Genomic DNA, 15,493 nt, shown 5'->3' with positions numbered 1-15,493 from the left:
GGGCTTGCTGAAGGCCTTATAATGTTGCATGTCAGCATGTCGTTCACTTGTTCATCTATAACTTTTCGCTCCGAAGGTGACACACGGTACGGGCGACGGCGCGTGATGCGAGAGCGATCTGTTTCAATTCGATGAGTAGTTACAGTGGTCTTACCGAGGCCTCGCGAAGAAACGTCAAAACAAGCTTCATGCTTCATTCAAATAGTGAGGAGTGCATTGTTCTAGTCCGGATTGAGATCTGCACTCAGGGTGGCTTTAATAGCACTAGTGTGGCCTGCTGCGGGCGTACAATGCGCGGAAGATGTGGCAGAAGAAACACTGACGACACATACCGACGCAGCGTCGGCGAGCTTGGCGACAGTAGACCCTTTTGGCAGTAGTATTGGCTCAGGAGTCGTATTAAAGGCTGTGAGGCTGGCATAGCCACTCGAAAACCGGACCAAGCAAGAAGCAATCACGAGTCCTCGAGAGATGCAGCACGGTACAACCAATGCGTCTCCGTCGACAATGTCTGTTGACTCAAGGGTAAGAACACGTTCTTCGTCTGGTTGAAAAATAAAATCCGCTGCTGCGATGAGGTTGGGACACGGGGAATCGAAAACGGGATAAGTCTCGGTGTCGCTGATGTGGATGCTTGGGTCGCCGCACGAAATTAGTGCAGAAGCAGCGGACAGGAAGTCCCACCCTAATATCATCTGATGAGCGCACGTCGAAAGCACCGCAAGTTGCACATGATGACGAATACCGTCTATCAGGACGCGAGCTGTGCACTGTCCGGTAGGAAAGATGGGAACGTCATTGGCACCACATAGGACCGGACCAACATACGGCGTTTGCACTTTTCGCAGACGGAAGCACAGTTCACGATGTACAACAGAAATAGCGGCTCCAGTATCTACAAGGGTGTCGACGGAAACACCTTCCACACAAACTGACAGCAAATTGGCGGGGCGAGCAGGAAGAATTGGGACAGTCCGATACGATGCAGTTTCTCCTCCGAAAACTGCAGCCTCTAGTTTTCCGAGCGGGTGTCCACAACATGGGAAGCAGCACGCAAGGGCGATGAGGAACGGCGGTAAGGTGAAGGAGAGTGACGCCGGGGCGAGCGGGATGGTCGAGCCATGTCCTGGGAAGGTGAAGGAGAGCGACCAGAAGAGGTTGTGTACGGTCCGAGAACGTACAAATCTAGCCCTGGTATACTGTCTCGCTCAACGGTGTCGTAGTCTCGCCTTTCACCTGGGTGACGCCCGGGAACGTAGGAGTCAAACCTAGGTGCGCTGTCTCGCTCAAAGGTAGCATAGCCCCGCCTTTAATCTTGCTGACGCCGAGGGCAGAAGCGAGAAATGTGGCCGCGAATACCGCAGTAGAAACAAACAGGGCGCGACGGCCGCCACGGAGAGTAGTACGGCTGTGCAGGAGTATTCGCTGCCAGCGAAGCTAGCGGGGCTCGCGGTAAGCTTCGGCAGGTGGAGACTGAACGGTCGAGGGAGGCTGGGAGGCAATTTCGGCATAACTTGGCGGACGAAATGGTGCAGTAGACTTGTCCATTTGGACGTTTGTCATCGACGCCAGTTCGTCCTTGATGTCACGCAGTCCAGGAGGAGCGGGGCGAACGGTTGCAAGCGTCGCAGGTACAGAAAGATGGCCGTGAAGTTCCTCCCTGATGAGAGTGCGTATCAGGGCTCGCAGCTCAGCATCACCGTTGAGTTGAGGGTCGCAAGAGGCGCGTGGCAGGCGAATAGACTGGAGCGTGTCTAGACGCTGGCAGGCCGTGATAATATCCCCAACGCAGTTTGGGTTCTGCATGACGAGAGCATTAAAGGCGACCGTGTTGATGCCCTTCAGTATGTGGCGAACGCGGTCAGCTTCCGCCATGTCACTCTGTGCGCGGCGGCAAAGAGCGAGGACGTCCTCAATGTAGAATGTATAGGACTCCTCCTGTTCTTGTACGCACGTTGCCAGCCGCTGTTTCGCGATTTCGGAGCGTCCAGACGACATGCTGATTATCTGGCGAAATTGCTGGGTGAATGATGGCCAGTCCGAAAAGTCACTTTCGTGGTTAAAAAACTACGTCTCCGCAACTTCGGTTAGGTAAAAGGAGACATACCGCAATTTGTGCGTGTTGTCCCAATGGTTTGCGTCGCTGAGTGTTGTAGTGATCGAGCCAATCTTCGACGTCGTCGCCGCGGAGGGCGGCAAAGACGGGAGGATCTCGGTGTTTGTTGTTCATCGTCCAGGTAGGCCCAGCGGGCTGAGCAGAGGTGGTAGCAGCACTGGTGGACGGGTTGCTTGCTGCCATCACCGTGGTAGGCGAGAGCAAACGACGGCCGGGTCGGAGCTCCAGGGGAATTGGGAAAGTAAGAGGACGTGGGAATCGAAGCACTCTCCACCACTTCTGAGACGTCGGCCGATGCGATGCCTTTATTTCCGAGCAGCCGCCCGAGTCAGAGAGGAAGCACCGCACGAGACAAAAGATGATGATGAATCGTATGTACAAATAATGACGACGATATGCACAAAATGCGCTCACAACATTATAAAATTGAAGTGGTGTAAAATCGCGGGCTATTTTATTAGGAAGCCTGTGCGCTTAAGAATACAGGTCTGAGCTGGCATTGCACTCACTGCTTTTGTGCATTAACTTATTGTTTGATTACGCAGAGCAGAAACGTAATTGTTGCATCGCCACATCACAAGGGACGGAGGCGCAAATTTCGTTGAACCGTTGATTTGGTCAGTTCGTCATGCCACTCAGAAAGTACACGGGAGCTGCGTGTAGCGACAAGATCCAAACGCCACACGAAACACTAGACGAACACAAACGCGGCGCCCTGCGTGTTCCCAAGGACATCCCTTCTCATCAAGAACAGAGTTTGGCAAATGATCTGCATGCACAAAACGCACTCTGTCTCTAAGCCTACCTGAATGCAGGTTTTCCATAGTTTATTAAGATCCACAAGTGTCACACATTAGGGTATCGGCACTTAGCGGTCCTCTCTCTATTTGATCTTCCTCTTACCACAAGTGTAGAGTATCGAACTGAACGATTGCGTGATTATCCTCACTACATTTACACTCCTTGCTTTCAAGTCATCATATAGAAAGATATGACGCTTCATGTTCTTTTTTGCCGCTTTATACTTTTAACATGTAGGCAACGCAGTAACAACGGATTAATCGGTTTTAGCAACGCAGTTCTCTTGTGGCTGGCGCGCATACCAAATTGGTCTATCCGTGGCGTCAGGTAGATGCAAAGGCGTTACTGTGCCCTTTTTGTCACTCCTTTACGTACGCGAAAGCATGCCTCAATCATCGGCTGTTGCAAAGGCACATATGCAACAGTGATTCTATTACATTTAACTGCCACATGAGATTCTGAAATTCACATATGGCACTAGGATTTCACACTAATCAGCCCCAATTCGAAAGTTCCAAGGAATACTCACAGGAACTCGACCACGCTAAATATCAAGGAGCTGAACAAGCACTGCTTCAATGGATTCTACATTCTTTCTCTCCCAAAAGACAACAATGCCAGACGGGGACACGCTTCGAACCCTTTTCTACGAATGCTTACCTCCCGCCCCCCTCCATCGAAATGCATGCAGCCGCAGTGGACGAGATTCAATTCAGCGGACTTGGGCCACTATTCCACTATGTCACCACGGCGGATAGATGCAAACGCCACTCTCCATGTTAAATTAGTAAGTTGAAGGGAATCGCCATAAATATCTACTTTAGAGTTTTTATAGTTAAAACTGTCCATCTAGATTGAAATAACTTCGGCAAAACAACTTAGGCGATTCACCTCATTACGCAAGGGACACCAGAATGCGCGGCTCTAGCACCCAGCTCCCTGTGACATAAATGGGGTACCTAAAATGAAGCTGCACTAGCACTTTATGTTTGAGAACAGTTATGTAGTACATGTGCGCCAGAAGAAATATAGCGCCGTATGACCGACATGTTTTGTATGCAGAGTAGTTAAAATGCTTGAAGCATGCCAGGCTGAAACTCTGAAGCTTAGGTCACACCTGGGCAAATGCCACATGTCTGATGGCACCACCGCCTGGCCAAGCTATGAACCGATTGGCAACGCACTGCAACCAGTTCGTCTAACTAAAGAGAGGTGGCATGGTATGGCCACCACTATTTAGTTGTGCTTTTCTAAACTACCACGGCTTGGGTAAAACCGAAATACATTGTTGCAGACTGTTTTACAAAGCACAATTCCCGATAAACCCCGCGGCTCGTTTACGGAAAACATTACGCCGACTTAGCAGGGCGTGACTGAAAGGGTTTAAAGCGATCGCCGGTACAAAGAATTTGATGGTTAATTTGGAGTCCCTAATTCTCTTTGTGATGTAGAGAATCTCTTCTTGGGACAGAAGCTTGAAACACGGCACTATCAACGTCAATACACATGATAAAAAAAAACATGACAAAACGCAACGCAACAAACACTGCCGCGCGACTGGGCGCTCGGGGCACATGGCGTGTAATTCGTGGGCTTTTTCACGCTTGGAAAACAACTTTTATGTAGCAGGTATTGAGCAACAGAAAGCTGTATCGGGAGTTTTTCATGTTGCTCTACAATTTTCTCAATGACACTTTTCATATAATAGTACTATTTGAGAAGATTAATATTTAAGGCTAATTATGTATTTACGTGGAATGCAAAAAAATAATCTAAGTATCTCCAAGCGACGGCAAGCAACACTACCTTGTTTCTGTCCAGATGCGGGCATTTGCGTATCTTTATATCTTTGTAGATGATAATAGGGCCACCCGGTATATATTCCTACATAGCTCCACTTGCAGGCATCACAAACACTGTGTTTACATCAAGATAACCGCTGTGATTTTAAGAGGAAGCTTTATCTCGGCCGGTCCTACCTAACTATATCGAAATACGAGACAATGTTTTGCTCGGCATCACCTGCACAGAGTTCGGTTATGTTTCTAGCATGTATAAGAAAAATGTTTATTCTTATTCTTGTGTATTCTTTCAATTTGCGCATTATGTTAAACTTTCTTGAAACGTCCGACAATATAAAATTATCATATTTACTCCCTATTCAAGAATAAAAATTATAATGCGATTCTGCAAACTGCACATATTATTGGATCGTCGTCTTCATGATGTTTTAACACACATTGTTGCTTGTCTTACACGCACTCCCTCTGGCATCTGGCAAAGCTATGACAACATCAAGCGACAACATCAAGCGATGCAAAGGCAGCAGGTCTGCTTTATAGTATTGATTCACATAGCTCGTGGTTATCTTCGACGTATTTTCACCGCCGATACAATGGACTCTTGCTCTAGTCCAACCGAGCTGCTGGAAGCGTTTGTAGCCAACAGTAGACAGTTTAAATATCATTTGAGGTGAACGTAGATCCCACACACCCGGGTTCTAGGTATAATATTTGCAATAGTAAAATAAATATTTCGCGATATTTCACTAACCGTCCGGGTTGTTGCGCAGTTTGTGAACTAGGTGCGACTGAAGGTAGAAAATATCTCCGTTGATGACAGCCATTCGTAACAACGCTGCTCGTAACTTCTCTGCAGGAGGTGTGTCCAAACTCCCCTTCATTCATTTAATTATTGCAGTGCGTCTAACGCCAAAGGGAGCTCAGTATTTTCTGCGCTAGAAGTGAGAACGCGGATCCGCAGTCATTACAGTTATACTATTGAAATAGCTCATTGGTAGGCAGTCAGAACAGGCCATAGCCGGTAGAGCTGACTGCTTCTCCGAAAACACGAACAGCTAAGTCGATGACGACATTTCCGTATCGCCAGAGTCCCACTCACCTGAGCTTAGGCTCAATGTTTTAGTTGATGTCCTTCCCTTGTGACTTTATTATGGACTAAACAGCTACATACTGGTATGATCTCCTGCTCACATTCAACGCGTAACGTAAGGCCACCACGAATAAGGGAATCTTCTTAGCTTACCTCCTTTTGCACAGACATGAAAGAAACGCAGATTGTTCGTAATAAAATGGGATCGAAACGCCAATAAAGAGGTTGCATGCTTCGGCCCTTGCGTGTAAAGCAAAGGAATATTACACTATGCGCATTTCATTAAGGGACAGGGCAGGAACAAGAGAGGGAAAGGCTAGCATTAGCCCAGGCGTGTTTCCTGAAGCTCAAACGAGATACTGAGATCCAAGCATTTCTGTCTGCTTCGTTGCTTAGCCAGAAAAATTATACAGCCTTCTGACGCAAACATTGCACTCTATAACAAGGACTAAAGAGAACAATGAAAAAAGAACAAGCCAATCAAATCGCCGATATTTATTTCATTTGACGTGACAATCCATGGTCGTTGTAGAATTAACGAAGGAAAGCCGTAATAATTTAGTCCGTGATTGTTTAGCTTCTTGCTATTAGTAGAACGATTTCTGGAAACAGAAAAAAGACACAAACAAGTAAACACAAAGCTTACTGTCATGCTATGATACATATTCGAGAAAAAACATAAAAAGAACACAATTTTCAGGGGAACTTTTTAAAAGCTAATAAACAAAAACTAACAATCCTTGCAAGAAGTTTCCCCTGTTACATTCGACATAATTGCTGGGAAGTTAAGAAATGGGGCAAGAGTTCCTGTTGTATAGTTTAGAAACAAGCTCCAAGTAACAATACTAAATTTTCAATTTGCCATTGAACTACAATACGATTACGTGGCTCTGGAGTGATTAATATAATAAAGGTAAGCCTCACCCCCTCTGCGTCCCACGAGAGCTGCAACGACATTACTTGAGTCCACACTAGCATCACGTCCTCTCGTTACATCCCTATTACCAGCGCGGCAAATTTTAAACCATCGGGAAGACACTCTCATGTCTCTATAACGCCAGAGTAACTAAACCTACAATAAACATCGTGTACTTACACTTCTTGCGGAGGAGAGCGCCGTAGTGGAAGGGAGTGCCAAGACCGTAGCCGTAGTTCAGGCCGTAGCCGAGGAGACCATGGCCGTAGCCGTAGTGACCAACACCGTAGCCGAGGGTGCCAACGCCGTAGCCGTAGTATACTGGGGCGGCATGGTAGGCAGCGACGGCTGGGGCCGCGTGGGCAATGGTGGCCACAGCTGGGGCGTGGTGGACGGTGGTAGTTGAAACAGCTGGGACCGCGTGGACGGCAGTGACAGCTGGGGCAGCAGCGTACGTGGCCACTGGAGCGGCAACAGCGGTGGGTACTGAGACAGCGTGGGCAACAGTGGCGACACGGGTCACAGCTGGAGCAGCAGCAAAAACTGGGGCAGCAGCGTAGGTAGCGACAGCTGGAGCAGCGTGCACGGCAGTGACAGCTGGAGCAACAGCGTAGGTAACCACTGGAGCAGCGTGGGCGACAGTGGCGACGCGGGTCACAGCTGGAACAACCGCGTAGGAGGCGACGGCGGGGGCAGCAACTACGGTGGCTACTGGGGCGTGGGCCACAGTGGCGACAGCTGGAGCAGCAGCGTAAGTGGTGGAAACCTTAGTCACGGCTGGAGCAGCGGTGAAGGTGGCAACTGGGGCAGCGTGGGCAACGGTGGCCACGGCTGGAGCAGCGGCCAGACCAACGCCATACCCGGCGGTGCCGACGAAACCAGCGAAAGCGCTGGTGGCCAGAGACAGAACAATGCAGGCACGGATCTGGGCAGGAAGAAGAATGTCGCGTAAGGAAAGGAACGAAGACAGATAAGTGTACGTGTAGAGACCTAAGGAAGTTTACAGACAGGTTTATTAAGGTTACAAACCGTTTTTTTAAGGCGAAAGCCTTATATGTCTCATCAGTCGAGCTTGAGCAAAAACGCGTCTACGACACGAAAGGCAAAAAAAAAAAAAAAAAAGGCGGCGAACCCTTGACCTTTGGTGGAAGTGGAACCCACGACCTCTAGTTGGAGTCAAATCCTCGGCCTTTAGTGGGAGACGGACCCATCACCTTTGGTGGTAATTAATGCGGAGTTAATTAAGGTACAGGTAATAAGATAGAGTTCAGGCACTCGAACCCATGGCCATCGGTGGGAGTCAAACCCACGAGCATTTGTGTTAATGAAGGCGAAGTTAAAAATGGCACAGGTAAATAAGCGAGAGTTTAGTAAGGTACTCGAACCCACGACCATGGGTGGGAGTCGAACCCTCGACCTTCGTAAGTAAGAGGGATGACTACGCGCAGTTCACTAGGTGAATTAAGGGGGGATATTAAGCCAATTAGGAGCTTGATTAAGCGAATTAGGAGGATGAGTAAGCCAATTAAGAGGGTTGACTAAGCGAAGTAGACCAAACGAAGTATGGGGGATGTTTACGTCATGTGTCCGTCTTTAATTCACTTGAGGTTTTGCCTTGAAGTCATCTTAGGGACAACATAAGAGACCCTCTGAATTTTCGTTGCAGTAAACGGTGAAATCCCAGCTTTCATTATGCAGAATTGGACCTTCATATATTTCATTTTTATGTGCCATGCGTTATATTGCGTAATATTTTAATATGTTAAGGAATTTTAGTAATTTTACAAAGCATTAACCACCGATGATTTTTGGGCCTATATTACGGAAACTAATGGTCTAGAAAGAAATGTTGTTTAGCGTTATTTCAATATTTCGGACCTCATACGTGCTCCTGTGGACTCGAAATTCCTCGTGTTTTGTGACACAGCTGGCGATGGGTGAATTGCTTCAACATCAGGATCTGCACTAATAAACACGTCATGGCCACGGAAGCTTTTTGTACGCAATCCTTGCATACACGCACTCCTCGATTTCGCACACGCCACAAACAAATCACCTGGATCATGGTAAGATCAGCTGAGAAGAACGTTGAAAGACATTTCAAGTCGTGCGTAAGGCGAATTCTCCGATGACTCTAAGGATATTCATGTAAAAAATAATAAATGATAGCATAAATGGCTTACCATCTTGACCTTACAACCGCTGTTGTATCAACTGCTGCTCTGTGCTACCTGCGCGGCCCCTTTTATACCAGGACATCAGTGCTTATTTATGCACCGTATGAAACTGAATAATAAAAAAAAAGTTGATCTTGCATAGCCGGTACCTTATGGCCACACAATGTGATGGCATGCCGAGTATAAGAAGAAAGCGACGCGTGTCGAACAATAATGAGGTTGAACAGTGTGATACGTACGCTCCGAGTATTTTCTGGTTTTTATTCTGCATACGTAGCTAAAGTGTCGTTGTCAGCGTAGATGAAAGAAGTTAGAAGTTAATCTTCAAGGATAGAATAAGAATGAGTTTCGGTGCTTGAATCAGAGGCACAAATAGGTGTTCCAGACTTGGTAGAAGTAGAAGTAGAAACAGAAGACTGGTCAGGCCTTGTTCTTTCTGAGAACAGATATTGCCTTCATCCTCCTATTGAATGTTCGTAGTGACATAAGGTATGTGTAACCATAGCGTAGGAATAAAAAAAAAGATAGGGTTCATCCCTTTTTACAAGGAATCGGTGGAACACGAAAGTGAAACGTGTCTTCACAGAAGCTGTTGCATGTTTATTGTACGTGAAGAATTAGGTTGCAAGTAGCCATCAGCGGCACCCTACCACTGCACAGGGATCCTCGGCAATTACCACACAAGCAAAAGCTGTCGAACGACTTGCGACCGGGAAACATCCCCCGGAGACTCTATTGTACGCGCCGGAGCACTGTGCAAATCCGCCAAAACCACAGGCATTCGCAAACCATACAAGGGAAACCGCACGGGTAGTTAGTAAATCGCTTCGTGAACTCACGGTCCGCTGGACCGAAAGGCACGGGGTTGGTGGATCGGCAACCGTGTTGCAGATTCGCTAGGCACGCGGCGTCCTATTGGCGAGCAGCGTCCTGCTGCCGAGTCGCTTCCGCGAAGCTGCAAGCATTTTGGTCTGGCCCCGTTGTGTCTTGGGCAGCCAGTTGAGTTGCGACGCGCTCATCTTCTGGAATGCAAGCGCAAGTGTTCGCAGCGTGCGCGGCGAACGCCCCAGGGCGTTCTGCTTGACGCTTGCGTGTCTCTCGCCGGACCAAAGCGAGAGACACGCAATTCTTTGCCTTTCTGTGCCATTGCAAGCGAAAACGTAGGTGGCGTGTAAGCACTGCTAGTGCATGTTGAAGCTACAATTCGTAGGCGTCGAGGCGTCACTTGCTAATCCGACGCAAAAGAAAAACCATGTGCGGAAACTTCGTCGTCACTTCAGCAGAAGGCCAACACCACCTACACCAGGCTACACAGCGTTGGAGCCTCCGCGGCGCTGAGACTACCGAAGCGCTCACTGTCGGCGCTCGTTAGTGTCTTGATGCAGTACTTCGCTTCACCGCTCCTAGATGGCAGTGTCATATAAGAGCGCATATTTCACGCGTTCGCGCCGACGTCACATCTGTTACAGGAAGTTTATCGTGCACCCAGTCATAAACACTTTCGTGGTAAATCAATGCGAGCGTGTAATAGCGCCATTATCGCATCATAATTGAAGTGAATGAAGGAAGAATGAAGGAAAATAAGAGGAGAAAGGCAGAGAGGTTAACCAGGTTAAGTGTCAGATTGGCTACTCTGCACAGGGGGACGGGGTAGGGGCAGAAAAGATTAGAAAACAAGAGAAGATTAAAAAGAAAAGAAAAAGAAACGCATCAGTCCGCACACTCTATAGTTTTTCACTAAGTCCTGTTTCTTTTAAAAAACGTACTAGCGCTTTTAAAGCAGTTCGTTCCGACGTCGGCTGGGACCAGGGACCAAGAATTCTGGCTTCCATAAGGGGACGGCTGTCGATCTTGTCGAGCGGGGTGCTGATGACTTTGCTTTGTGCACAAAAATGATGACAAACACACAGAAGATGGGCTATCGTCTCTTTGCACCCGCAAGTTTCACAATCTGGACTTGTGGCCATTCCGATAAGGCAGGAGTACGCGTTAGTAAGAGCTACTCCAAGCCATAGGCGACAAATGAGTTACCTCCCATCATGGTAAGCCATGTTGAAGGCGGAGCTTCAGATTAGGATACAGTGAACACAGGCGCTGGTTTTTAAAGTGTGTTGAATTCCAGTGGTCTAACATAAATTCGCGAGCAAGCGCACCGAGCTTTCCCGCTGTGTGTGTTCTGGACATGGGGATAGCGACGCAATCGGCACTGGTATGTGAAGATCGAGCGGCTGCGTCTGCTTGTTTGTTTCCAAGAATGCCACAGTCACTTGGCAGCCATTGAAAGACGATGCCATGTCCTTTGTCAACTGCCAGATGGTAAATTTCGCGTGTGTCCGCGACAAGTCATTTGTGGAGTCCACGGCGTAGTGAAGATAGCAAGCTCTGGAGGGCGGCCTTGGAATCGCAGAATCACAGGCATTTCTGCGGCCGTTCCTGATCGATAAATTTCATTTATGCACACAGAGCTGTAAGTTCGCCAGCCATCGTCGATGTCAAGTGCGATGTCCGGACTTTTATCACTGCAGATTTTGCGGGGACAGATACTGCAGCTGCTGAACTGGAGTGCATGACCGTCCCATCGGTGTGAACATGTAAGCGGTCACTGTGGACCTCATGTAGTAGCAATAATGCTGCCTGCTTCAATGCTGCTGACGGCATTTGTGCCTTCTTCTTGACGCCTGGAATGGTTAGGCATATTCGGGGTGAATGCAGAGAGCACAGTGGCAACGAAGGCCATGCTGCTGGGATGTAATTCGATGGTAGCGATGCTCCGTGAGTAGTCAGGAGACGGCTAAAACACGTATGCGGTCTAGTTGTTGGCAGCCAAGCAAGATGTTGAAAGGGCGTCCTTGCGACATGTCGAATGTGCACTTTTAGAGCGTCGATTGCAAGGTACGTTGATATAGGGTGGTCACGTGCTATGGCGATTGTGGCCGCTGTGGATGCACACTTAGGGAGGCCGAGGCACGTCCGTAGAACTTGGGCATGCATACTCTGGAGTGTTCGAAGGTTCGTTTTACTGGTACTTCCCAGTACGGGCAGGCTCTATCTTAGGAAGTCCATAAATAGTGCATGATAATGCATGGTGTGTAGTATCAATTGCACAGATGCACCCCAAGACTTTCCGCCGACAAATTTGAATACATGGGCTATTGCAGTCAACCTGTTATTCATATGTGAAATATGTGGCGTCCAAGACAAATCACGGTCGATGATGACTCAAAGGAAACGGTGTTTTGTTTCGTAACCAATTATTTGTCAATTTGTGCGTATAACATATGGAGTCATTGTTTCGCGCGTAAATGCGACTAATCGGCACTTTTCGGAAGATAGTTCTAGGCCTTTCTTACGCAGACAAAACGACCTTTGTGTGACCGCCTTCTGCAGTCTCGCTCGTATCTGCAGACGAGTTACGCCGGACGCCCAGATGCAGATATCATCTGCATAGATGGATATATGGACCGTCCTTGGCAATGATCCAACAAGGCCTAGCCATGCTACGTTGAAGAGCGTGGGACTTAATACTCCGCCTTGTGGTACAGCTTTGCTGCTGACATAGTGTGATGCCATTCCATCCTCGGTAAGTACTAAGAAGGATCTACCCTCCAAATAGCTGTGAATCTAGCGCAGTGCGCAGCCACCAATGCCCACATTGGTCAAAGTATCGAGGATTGCTTGGTGCGCTACATTATCACATGCGCCTTTCACATCCAGAAACATCGCCACCGTTAATCGTTTCATGCTCTTTTGGTGTTGAATATATGTTACCAAATCAAGCACGTTATCGACCGATGACCGACCGCACCAGAAGCCCGCCATTGCATTCAGATATACGTCATTATGTTCCAAGTACCATTCAAGACGTGTCAGCACCATCTTTTCCATTAGTTTCCCAACGCAACTAGCAAGAGCGCTGGCACGGTACGATGCCAAGTGTAATAGAGATTTAGTGCTCTTAAGTAAAGGTATTAGGCGGCTGACCTTCCACTCACAAGGAATCAATCCTTCGCGCCAGGATTTGTTGTATCTCTCCAAGAGTACACTGGGGGCTTTGTGGCCAAGGTTTCCAAGTGCCTTGTATGTGACTCCGTCGGAACCAGGCGATGATGACTTCCTACAAGTCGCCAGCGCAGCTTCTAGCTCCTCCATAGAGAACAAGAGAACCATGCGGGAGTCCTCGGATGCCACAACATCACGTGCTAATGATACAGGTCGTGATGGCAAGCCAGCGATTCTTGCGCAGAAATCCTCATCAACGTTGATCTCATATAATCCTTGACGCAGGGCAAGAGACTTAAAAGGGTGTCGCTGTTGCGGAGGCCATTGTAGGCCACGCAGAGTTCTCCATATGTGGGACAGAGGTTTTCGAGGATCCAAGGACCCACAAAAGGATTTCTACTTCTGAGATTGTGTGTATCGATGCGGCGCCAGATTTTCTTTTGGATCGGCCTCGCCTCCCTCAGATCATGAATACATTTGGTGCGCCTGTATCTTTTTTCCGCGCGTTGGCGAATCGATCGAAGCCTTTTCGATTCACCTTCATATTCATTATACTTTGGAGAAGTCCCAAAAGTGAACATAGCCTCTTGGAGTGCATTTCTAATCTGATTCTCCAGAAATGATGGGTGGCCTTCTTGACATTCGTCTTCCATAAGCGATCTGAACTTCGTCCATTCTGTTCTACGGAGGGGAGTAGATGTAGACTTAGCCACTCCCTTGGAACATGATCACTTCCCTCCCTGCAATCTCCAATTACCCATGTCTTGCGCTAGCGCGTATTCCAACTTGCGCAGGGAGAGGCCTTCGTCCTGCAGTGGACATAAAATATAGGCTGATGATGATGATCACTTCCATGGGTTTCTATGCCTGAGAACCACTTGTGACTTCTTCGAAATCAAGTCAAGTCCAGACAGCTGCTGTAGGTTAGTTTCCATAAACATGTCGGGCTGCCGTCATTGAAACAGCAAAGCTCTTCGTCCGAGGAAAATGCGACTATTTTTCTTCCCTTGAAGTCCATCTTCACACTCCCCCAGAGCGGGTGGTGTGCGTTAAAATATCCACTAAGGATCCAAGGGCTAGGTGTTGCGGATAACAAAGCACACAATCGTTGCGTGTCAAAACGACTGGTTGGAGAAATATATGCACCGACGAGAGTGAATATAAGTTTCTTTGTTTTTACAGTTAAACACACGTCTTGGTCGTCGTCGTGAGGCACAACTGAATGTAGCACGAGAGTTCACACCGAACACAAACGACTACCTTGCTGAGGACATTACATGACGCGGATGAGAAAGCTTCATAGCCCGATAGCCGGATTGTAGTTTGAAGGTTTGGTTCCCAGGCGACCATGATGGGAAACTTGTTCGCAAAAATGAACGGTCCAAAATCCGAAATTCTTGATCAGAGGCCGCGAGCATTCCACTGAAGAAGGGATGCTTCCTTGACATCTTTACGGAACGACAGCGGTGAATGAGCCATGATGCTATTCAAGACTTGCAAGTACTGGATTCATCGCGTCCAGTACCTGCAGTGCGCAGCGAGCATTCGGGGTGTTTAGGATCGTCATTAATGTACGCATCACATTCATGAGTGACTTCAGCATGGCGATCACTTGCAAGTTGGCCTTCTGCGCGGACTGCTGCAGGGCCTGCTGTCGCGCCATTTGTAGTTGTTGGACCATGCATGTCTCTCTCGATCGTGGGATCGAATCCCGGCCACGGCGGCCACATTTCGATGGAAGCTAAAATGCAAAAACGCCCATGTGCTCGCGTTGTAGTGCACGTTAAAGAACCCCAGATGGTCAAAATTAATCCGGAGCCCTCCACTACGGCATACCTCATAATCAGAGCTGGTTCTGGCACGTAAAACACCCGAATCAATCAATCATCGATTCATGTCTCGTGGTTCGGCGAGTTGGCATGGCTTCGGTAAAGGTGGCCATGCTTCATTTGAATCATCAATGATGGGCGTTCTTCTCTCATCTGCGCTGGTAATGCACGAGGTCAGTGGTTGACGACCAGCCTTCTCCGGATTGTGCACTTCCTTAGAGCTACTGCAGTGTTTTCTTCACTTGCGGAGCCGGGAACGTCGGCGTCGGCGTCACACTTTAGTTGCGGCTTCTTTATCCGTCAAATGGCCTCTAACCATCTGCCTCAAGATCTTCTGTTTATTTTTCTGGATAGAGCAATCTTTCGAATTCGCATCGTGCGTACCCTTGCAGTTGGAGCACTTGAAGTCCGTCGTGCGACAAGTGTAAGAGCTATGTGACTCGGAACAACGTGAGCATATGCCTGGGTTCTTACACAGAGCACTCACGTGTCCAATTCTCTGACAATTGCGACACTGTAGGGGCTTGGGCACGAAAGGTCGTACAGTATGACGAAAATGGCCAGCCTTTAGGTACGACGGTAGGCTATCCCCTTTGAAGAGGAGCTTCACGCAAATTGACTAGCCAATACAATGAGCTTGTAATATGGGAATGCTCTCTGTAGTTGTTTTGATCAAAATAGGCAAATCACTGTCACAGATTGAGACGTCAACGTTGTAAACTACTCCTGCAGTGGTTTCCAAGATCTGAGGAAGGTGGCAGCG

The 15,493-nt window shown here is 48.2% G+C and overlaps 1 protein-coding gene across 1 annotated transcript in view; it reads right to left on the bottom strand.

The window, feature by feature from the left end:
- The window catches only part of LOC119444841 (cuticle protein 16.5-like), a 31,359-nt gene extending 16,795 nt beyond the window's left edge, over positions 1 to 14,564 (bottom strand). The window contains exons 1-2 of the mRNA XM_049664762.1: positions 14,427 to 14,564; positions 6,906 to 7,650 (exon numbers count right to left, since the gene is read on the bottom strand). Of these exons, the coding sequence (XP_049520719.1) occupies positions 6,906 to 7,650; positions 14,427 to 14,564 (883 nt within the window). The remainder of the gene's footprint in view (positions 1 to 6,905; positions 7,651 to 14,426) is intronic.
- Between the last annotated feature and the right edge of the window lie 929 nt (positions 14,565 to 15,493).

This window comes from Dermacentor silvarum, chromosome 3, assembly GCF_013339745.2.
Source record: "Dermacentor silvarum isolate Dsil-2018 chromosome 3, BIME_Dsil_1.4, whole genome shotgun sequence".
NCBI lineage: Eukaryota > Metazoa > Arthropoda > Arachnida > Ixodida > Ixodidae > Dermacentor > Dermacentor silvarum.
The sequence above is the reverse complement of the archived record's forward strand: the minus strand, read 5'-3'. Positions and strand labels throughout refer to the sequence as shown.